At 37.9% G+C, this 9,740-nt stretch overlaps 1 protein-coding gene across 1 annotated transcript; it reads left to right on the top strand.

Moving 5' to 3' along the window:
* The first annotated feature begins 969 nt into the window (after window positions 1-969).
* LOC111050018 (gastrula zinc finger protein XlCGF17.1-like) lies at window positions 970-7,539 on the top strand. Its single transcript, XM_039419108.1, has 3 exons — window positions 970-1,112; window positions 4,174-4,321; window positions 6,017-7,539. Exons 2-3 carry the CDS (start codon window positions 4,174-4,176, stop codon window positions 6,871-6,873), a joined length of 1,005 nt encoding a protein of 334 aa, XP_039275042.1. The 5' UTR covers window positions 970-1,112; the 3' UTR covers window positions 6,874-7,539.
* The last annotated feature ends 2,201 nt before the right edge of the window (window positions 7,540-9,740 follow it).

Genomic DNA, 9,740 nt, shown 5'->3' with positions numbered 1-9,740 from the left:
GAAAATTTCTGTGTTTTTCATCACGTTCGTAGATTTGACACAGTTTTTTAAACATTTCACATGAAGTTTCACAGTTCAAAATGTGATTCAAAGGTTTTGAGTCAATTGTAGTTATTATTATTTTCTTGGCTTTAGCGTCCTTCAAATTGAAAATAGAAAGTTCTTTTTCTTTACTAGGGTCGTTTGGTTTTAATTCTTTTCCATTAACAATATCACTAAGTCCTTGAGAGTCGAACAAATTTTAATTTTAAATTTCCACATTTGAAAGTCTTCATCGTTGGATAGCTTTCCAACCATACCCAAGTCCGAATCACTGGAACCAGCCATTTTTACTTTGAACTCGATTGCCTTACCTGATTTTACTTTTGGGTATTTTACTTTTACTTTTAATGTTTTACTAGAGTTCAATCACTTCACCGGTATTACTATTTTAGAGTTGAATCTCCGAACTTCCATTGTTGTCTTGCACGAGAGTATTTAGGTTAAAAAAGTTTTTTTTTTTTACTTGCACACGAAAGATCCAGCCTGGGCCCATAACCTGTTGAAGGTTATATCGGTGAAGAAATAAATTATTACGATTATTTGAACATTATTACTGATTTTATTTTTACTTTAAAAGTCAAACCAATACATTGAACTCAAACGTTTTACTTAAGGCATGTTACACACACTTCACAGAGACAGAGTTCAGTACAGAGTCACCAGTGCCTTGCCAATCACACATATTATTATTTAGTCTATTTCATTGACAAATAACATATGTACAATCACACATATTATTATTTAGTCTATTTCATTGACAAATAACAGAAAAGACATCAATGGGAACAATAGTAAAAGGTCCATTCTTAAAAAGATATACATTCTTGAATCTATTGATTGCTATACTAACAACAGAAATAAACAAACATCAACTACTACAACCCATTTTTTAATAGTGAGCACTATTTCTTGCTGAGTTTGATATTCGTCTAGTTTTCAAGTGACACAAGAATCTCTTATGTTCACAGATCAAGATCGAGAAGCAGGAGGATGAATTTGGAGAATTTGAATTAGCAACTAGCAACGTCAAAGATGAGTCATCCTCGCACAATGGTTCAACTTCCAATCAGGCATGTATTCTATCTTGTCTAGAATACATAAATAATGCAGTTTAGTTTGCAATTTTTCCATCAAATTATAATTAAAACTTATTGCTGAATGAAAACTTTTCTTCCAGATTCGGCAGAAAAACAGTATGAAAACTCTAAATTGTAAAAAGCTCTAACAAATAACCAGAATAATCTTCAGTAGGTCTATAATAATGGAAAGAATCGGCTCTTATGATCATGAATGATGCATCATCACGTCTCAACTACTGATCTGATTTCATTTCATTTCATTTATTTATTGTCACATTACATCAATTTTTGAGTAACACTCATTTGACTGGTGACATGTCAATACTATAACAAAATTATATTTAAAAGACTTAGTTCTAACTTCTTGAAAGTAAAATAAATAAATACACTCTATGATGTATCTCATCAAATTCACATGGAAATGAAAGTCACAAAAAGTTAAGTTACACTCTACAGCCCCTTTTCACAAATTAAAATTCGGCAGCAGAGTATAGGGTTTCTCTACTAGCATTTTTCTGACTGTTAGTTTGAATTTGTTTATTGAATCTAGATTTCTGATGGCTGCAGGTAATTTATTAAAATAACGTATTCCAGAGTAGAATGGAGTTTTTTCTAGAGCTGTGTGCCTATGTACTGGAAAAGCAATGAGACTACTATTACGTGTATTATACCCGTGATTATCTGTGCAGAATTGAAATTTATCTAAATTCTGTTTAACAAAAACAACAATTGATAGATACAAATAGATGGTAGCGTTAGAATGTTTAGGTTTTTGAAGAATGCTTTGCAAGAATCTCTTGATCTCAATCCACAAATGACTCTTATTATTTTTTCTGGATTATAAAAATTTTACCGCTATCAACAGAATTTCCCCAGAAAATGGTTCCATAGCTTAGATATGAGTAGACATATGCGTAGTAGACGGCCAATAGGGTGCTTTTGTCTAGTGAGTGAGAGAGGGTGAGAATTACAAAATAAGCTTGATTTTGTTTTTTTTTTGCAAGGACCTGAATATGCTCCTTCCAAGTAAAACTCTGATCTATTATAAGTCCCAGGAATTTTGTTGAAGAGGACACTTTAACACTTGTCTTCAATTATTGGAAGATGTACTCTGTTCACTGCTGTTTGATAACGAGCAGAGCTAAATTGAATAAGATGGCTTTTATTATAGTTTAACGATAGACCGTTTGCTTCAAACCACTTTGACATTGCTGACAGTGCACTTTTCAATTTATTTGCAAGAGTGATGTGATCGGGGCTTGTTGCCAGAGCAGTTGTGTCATCTGCATACATAACTAATCTTATATCAGGTGCAGCACTTGTCAGAACATTAATATATACTAGGAAAAGCAAAGGTCCTAGTACGGATACTTGAGGGACTCCATTTGGGACTAAAGCATATGAAGAAGATTAGCGGACAATTTATCTCTCACACATTGTTGCCTATTATAAAGGTATGAGCTGAACCATTTTAGAGCGGTGCCATGTATTCCATAATAGCTTAACTTTTTCAGTAATATCTCGTGATTCACACAATCAAAAGCTTTTGACAGGTCACAGAAGATGCTAGCAGCATGTTGCGACCTGTCAATCGCATGCGACATAACCTTGACAAATTCATAAATTGCACCTACAATGTCCTTGCTCCTACGGAAACCGAACTGATTCTCATAAAATAATCCATTATTTTCAAGATGAGCAGTCAACCTGCTTGCGACAGCCATTTCATATACTTTTGAAAATACAGATAGTATTGCTATGGGTCGAAAATTCCCAAAGTCCTGTGGGTCTCCCTTTTTCAGAAAGGTTAGCACACTGCTGTACTTTAAGAGATCGGGAAACACTCCATACCTAAAAGACTGGTTGACTAGGAAGGTTAAGGGTTTAGCCAAGTTTACAATACATTTCTTCAAGAGGAAAGGAGGGAACTCATCCCATCCTGGTGCCTTTGATGCCTTCATTTTTTTTATTAGATTAATTACTACTTCATGCTCTGTGACTGGATTAAATGAAATGAAGACCAGCTTGTTTGGAATAGAAGGATAGAATTCTATTTCCTTCTAATTCAAGGAACACAATCAATGCCTATATTGCAATATTGTCAATAACATTAAGGCTCAACTCACACTTATTGTTTATCGTTTTTGAAGGGACGGATTCAAGGATCCAAAGGTTTATGGAACCCCACACGTCAACCGAAGCTTATTGTGTTCTCAAGTAGTATATTAGTTAGACAAACCAATACCTGTGTCCTTTACAAGAACCTGGAGTTTTTCCCTATACTAACATCCAATTCATCACCTGGTTGCTTGTCGCAATCCAATGTGATATGCTTGGCAGTCTCTTCAGACTGATTAGTCCTCGATTCAGCCTCTTGAACCGCATTTGTGCTGGAGTTTCACCCATCTCTGGTATCTTGGGTTTTTCTTTTCGCCCCTCCGAAACTGCCCTGATGGGGCAGATCCCGTGGGTTTGAAGGCAAGGCAACTTCTGGAGTTGCCTTGGGGACCTGAGTGTCACCATTTGGAAACATGCTCTCGACTAGAAACGAGTCTCTTCTCGACCTGAGTCGCGTAAGTGTGAGTTGAACCTACAAGTGTATGATTACAGAAGAAAGCCCATATTTTATTGTAATACAATAAGTTGTAAATATTTTGACTAGCATTTTTGTATGTTTTCTGTTTACACCCACCAAACTAGCAATCAGTTTATCTAGATTAGAGAGCATAACTTGATGGGCTTCTACTACCCCTCACTCACCCAGTGCACAGTAGTATATCTTGCCTGTCCAGGTGTACTTCAGGGTGCAGACGAATATCTGTACAGTTATAGCTCTTTGGCAAACCTTAACGTGAATGGCTGGCCTTAGCTTGAAATTTCATGATTATTAAGAACCAGTACAATTACTGACATTGTACTGGAATTATCGTGATATACTCAAGACAGCTGTCAAATTCAGTAGCTGCTGCTCCTTCACCAATATTTGTGTATTTTACATGAAGTGTAACAATAATCGATTGTCTCCTCATTGTTTGTGATGTCAATATTGCAGATGGCGAGAGTTAAGCAGGAGAATGATAGCAGCCAAGAACCAGCGCCAGAGTGCAGCACTGCATGCTCTCCAACTGATGATGATTTCAGCCAACAACATTATCTAATCCCTGGCTATAATCTAATATTCATCAAAGAGGAAGAATATGGTGAGATTCGAGTTATTATTTCATTCATTTTCATTCATAAATGATAATAATACATAACAGGAAATAAAGGAACTAGTAGTTCTGTGAACAGTAGACCTCGCGCAGTTATAAACCGCAGCCTCCTTTTATACTGTCCATCAGAGTAAATCCTGTCTTTATGACGTGTCGGCGAGATATCGGTGTGAAAACGGCTAATGGCTGTTCGGGTTGGTGAATCAAAAATGCCAACATCAAAATCTAATCTCCTTTCAAGACATACTGGCAACAGGACAGCCCGAGTTCAAAGCAGAGAAAGTTCGAGAGACAATAGTATGTTATTTTAGTTATTAATCGCATGCGCTATTGCACGTAATCAAGAGTTCATTTAATAGTGCATAAAAACTGCATTCAATGTGGCATGCAATTAATAGTCTACACAGCGTTTCTGCAACAATGTAAAAAACATTATTACATTTTTACCGCGTAAATGCGCAACATATAAACATTTAAACATTAAGAGAAATGCCAAACCGTCGACTTGAATCTTAGACCTCACTTCGCTCGGTCAATAATTCATTATGTAGGGTAATAGCTATTTAATAGCACATTTCATTATATCTCTGTTATACTTTGTCAATGTAAATGATTCTCATTTTCTTTGGATGTTGAATGATTGTAAATGAAATTTCCTAAGAAAAGTTTCTCTTGTTGAATTTCTCTATATATCACCGATCTCCCGTAATTTTGGATTAAAAGTTAAAATGGCCGCCATTTTTAATTTTCGAATTTAACAAAGTTGAAATTTTTTCTACAGTTCATCTCTTATTTGAACATACCTACCGATTTTTATTGCGATCGGTTGGAAAACTTTGAAGATAAAAATTATTTTGTAAAAAATACAAAATGGCCAATATCTTCCAAAAATATTCCACATTTTTCCTATGTTTTGACCCATAGAACCTATTCCCGAAGCTTGGCACTTTACTTTTGGGACACCCCGTATACAGAGTGGTATTGACAACATCAACGACTTATTGTTTCAATAAATTGCCCTTCACTTGATTACTTGTGTTCACTACAGATTATCATCCTATTTCCAGCAATGTGCTGTGTTTGCCAATTGTAGCCATGTTGCTCTTCTGAGTAGTCGATGAATAGTGGATGCCCCACTCATCAACTAGAGCTCACAATTTCATGTCAGTTTATAGTTGTAATTTTGATGCACATTTCTTACAGTTTGTGTCAAACGCAGGTGAAATTTCCTATTTATTCAACAGTATTTTTGTGTTTTGAAACAAAAAAGATAGGCAGCCATATACATAACCAATCATTTCAGACAATTCAACCTATATGTATGTCAATTTTGAGAGAAAACCATGGTCTGGATTAGCAATCATGGATCATTATTCAATAAAAAAGTAGCTCATGGCATAATTCATTTGTTATTATTATTGTTTCTCTGATTGTTCATAATCCAACCGAATATTTAACACTATAATGTGTTTTATGTATATACTATTTCTACAATCGGCTGCAAAACTCTTGGTTTGTATAAACTATTGTATCAATTGATGAATAATGATTATGATAATTAATGCGGTATGATTGAGGTGAGGCAAGGAAAATTGTGTGAATGTTTTGCACTATATTTTATCATTACTTTATTATCTTTATTCTGCTTCAATCATTTACAAGTTGCATTATTGGTGTTTGCAGTTGAGCAAGAGGCAGAAGGATGTTCAGTGGAGAGTGAACCGGAGATGTGGCCTTCAAACTGCAGCACATCTGAAACTGCCAATGCAACAGAAGTGGGTGGACTGAATGCACATTCAATCTCTCCCATGGAAGAGTGCACTGAGCCATCTGTGGCTGGCAAAAAGATCAAGCTCTACAGCTGTGCTGACTGCAGCTATAAAACTCCATCGATCACTCATTGGAAGAGACACATGAGAAAACACACTGGGGAAAAGCATTTCAGTTGTGAGTATTGCGACTATAAATGTACTCGATCTGGTAATTTGGAGAAACATATCAGAACACATACAGGAGAAAGACCTTTCAGCTGCAAGTATTGTGACTATAAATGTGCTCTATCAAGTAATTTGAAGAAACATATCATAACTCATACAGGAGAAAGACCTTTCAGCTGCGAGTATTGTGACTATAAATGTGCTCGATCAAGTAATTTGAAGGAACATATCAGAACACATACAGGAGAAACACCTTTCAGCTGCGAGTATTGTGACTATAAATGTGCTCGATCAAGTGATTTGAAAAAACATGTCAGAACACATACAGGAGAAACACCTTTCAGCTGCGAGTATTGTGACTATAAATGTGCTCGATCAAGTAATTTGAAAAAACATATCAGAACACATACAGGAGAAAGGCCTTTCAGCTGCGAGTATTGTGACTATAAATGTGCTCAATCTGGTACTTTGAAATTACATATCAGAACACATACAGGAGAAACACCTTTCAGCTGCGAGTATTGTGACTATAAATGTGCTGGATCAAGTAATTTGAAAAAACATATAAGAACACATCATAAACGAGAAACAACTACTAGCTGAAAATTTGTGACTTTACATGTGCTCATTCAAATTCATTTTACTGTTTCCTAGTAAGGTGGTCACTAATAACAGGACAAGTGTATTGAACATGTGTGTGCACACAAATGTCGTCCATACATTGTCGTGTCATCACAGCTAAAGGCTTCAAACAACATTTTTTGAGGTTCTGAGTAAGTATCGGCTCACACCTCCCCACTCCTCTATTTAAATTGCCAGGGTTGCCCTGGACTGGCGTCTGTGGAGGGGCGGAGTGGGGGATGCTGCTCACAGTGTGGTGTGTGCCGGCGGGTGGTTGGGGACGGCTGGGCTCCTCGCGGTGTTGGGTGTCCTCCACATACACCACGGTTGTCATCTCACAACACTGAAATTCTCTCCTTTCTGGGAGGTGATAGGCCATGCTTTTCCACTACCTGTAGGGAGGGGAGTGGTAGGAGAGTAGTGGCAGTCATCACCGTCGTTGTAGTGCATGGCAACAGGTCAAAACTTGTCAGAAATGGTCTCCTAGTGTCTTCCAGACGAGCCTTTGTCACTGACTCCGGTCTGCCTCCAGATCAAGTGGTGTTCGGTTCGTCCTCTTAGTGACCCCTACCGGTCACCAAAGGTCACCTGACCTGTTTTTTTTAGATAAATGAAAACTTAAACTCAAATAGTGCAGCAAAGAAAAATTGCATGGTTGCCTGTAAAGTCGGTATACGGGTGAAAGTTTTACGTGACAACGACTTTGAGTGTAAAATAATTTTAATGTGAATATTCATTCGTATAGTAGGAAGAAGGATGAAATAATAACTCACAATGAGAGTGAGTGAGAGGCACGCGTCCCTTCCACTCGGGCATGGTTAGCCCGCGCCCACCTAAGAGCGAGAGAGACAACCATTGACTTGACATTTTGAATTAGTGGCGCAGTCGCAGGAGATTGCTTGCGGCGCCTGCGCAGGTTGACTGCTCCGTTTCACTCTCTCTCCAGGTGAATGCTTCGGGTTGCTGGGCTTGCTGCTGCGAGCGTTGCTCGCCACTGCTCCCATTCGTGCTCTTCCAGACGACGTGAACCGAAACGAACGCTCTCACTCGCTCTCATTGTGAGCGCATAACGTGGGAACGTAACGCAGTTTCTTGAAGTGTCTCCCGGCAAACCAATTTATAAGACGTTGTCACGTCAAAAATAAGCAATATAATTTGGAGATGCAGAAACCTAACCTCAACAAATTTTGCTGGAAACATTTTGCTGTGATGACACAACAATCTATAGTTACATCTGGTAACACCTAATATTATTGCTGACGCTGTATTCCATTGTAATGCTCGATCATAGTACTTTTAGTCAGTCTACTGCCAAACTTCACCGAGAGCACTTCTCTCTTTTTCGATGTATATTTTATAATGATGTGTTTGAAAATAAAGTTTTCTTTTTAAAAAGGTGTTTGGTTACCCCAGAACTATAACTGGCGCCCGAACTACCTTACTTACGTTTTTCGAGGTTGTTCATTTAACAACAAGTTTTTTTCGATTCGCGATCTTTAATTTCGACTTCGTGAAAAATCCGGAAAACCAGTGAGTGAGGTGAACCCTTCAAGACAAGTTCTCTGCGTACCACACCTGCGACCTTCGAAGTTCAACCTGGCAGACAACGACGACTCCTTCCACAAATTTGAGACGGAAGTAAAACTACCATCAACTGTAAGTACAGATGCGAACATTTCTTCACTTCATCTTCTACACTCATTCGACCGTCAAAATTAGACCCTGTGATCATGTCAACCAAATCTATCCCGAAATATTTGCTGGACTATATTCCAAAATTCGATGGAACTTCCATAACATTCCAAAATTTATCAAATCTCTCCAAGACATTTCAATCTGTATTGTAACGATAAAATTGAACAATCACAACGCGAAGAAAATCATTGGCTGTTATTTACTGCCGCCCTCCACAGTTTGGAAGGTGCTGCAGATAATGTTGTACAAAATTGCGAGTGTTCCAACTTAGCTGAACTTATTGAACTTTTAACGAAAAGCTTCTCTGATAAACGCACGGTCCCTGATCTAATAGCCGAAATTGCTGTAATGAAATCATTCCAATACGAACACCCCCTCGACTTCCTACAAAGACTCAGTGAAAAACGCACTAGAGTGGTGACCCGCTATAAGCTTGATGGTGTAACCGGGGATCTCCTGAAAAATCTTCTCGAACAACTCGATACAACTCTTGTCCGCACGCTCATTCACGGTGTTCATCCAACACTCGGAGCTCATCTTCAGGTATACAAACTCAAGAACTTGGACGACGCCCGCGATACCCTGCGCAGTGATTGTAGCATTGTTTTGAAACAATTAAAAAGTGCAGTGAGTGAAAAGCAAATCAATTCTCAGTTCCAACCGCGGAATTTCTTTCAACCGCAACCAGTGTTCAATCAATTCCGACAATTCTCTCCTCGGAATTTCCGCCAGCAACACTTCAATCAGAATCGATTCCAGCAACCCTTCACTACTCAGAATCGGTTCCAACAACCTCATCAAATCCATTTTCAACAGCCTCAACATTCTAATTTCCAACAAAGTGTAGTTCCCTCTACCTCTACTTTTCAGCAGTCGCAATTTCGAAATTTTCCAACCGAAATCTTTCAATAACAATTCTCGTAACTTTTCAAACGGAGCACGAAACATTCAACAGTCTCACAACTGGGACTCGCAGAATACTGTCTCCATGCGTACTGCTTCTACTAATAGAAATGCTAACAATTCGGCAAGAAACAATCCTTTCCAGGACCTTCACTATCTCGATGAATCAAATGATGATATCAATCAAGTAAATGCATCGACTCGTATTCAATTGTTGCAATCGCAACTCAACAATCTAACATCAGCTGTGA

Source organism: Nilaparvata lugens, unplaced genomic scaffold, assembly GCF_014356525.2.
Source record: "Nilaparvata lugens isolate BPH unplaced genomic scaffold, ASM1435652v1 scaffold8464, whole genome shotgun sequence".
Taxonomy (NCBI): domain Eukaryota; kingdom Metazoa; phylum Arthropoda; class Insecta; order Hemiptera; family Delphacidae; genus Nilaparvata; species Nilaparvata lugens.
This window is presented reverse-complemented; position numbering and strand designations above follow the sequence as displayed.

Excerpts from the sequence above, each read along its gene's own strand:
- LOC111050018 (XM_039419108.1), top strand. The coding sequence starts at position 4,174 with ATGGCGAGAGTTAAGCAGGAGAATGATAGCAGCCAAGAACCAGCGCCA. Across the intron at positions 4,322-6,016 it reads CATCAAAGAGGAAGAATATG|TTGAGCAAGAGGCAGAAGGA; the intron begins GTGAGATTCGAG and ends TGGTGTTTGCAG.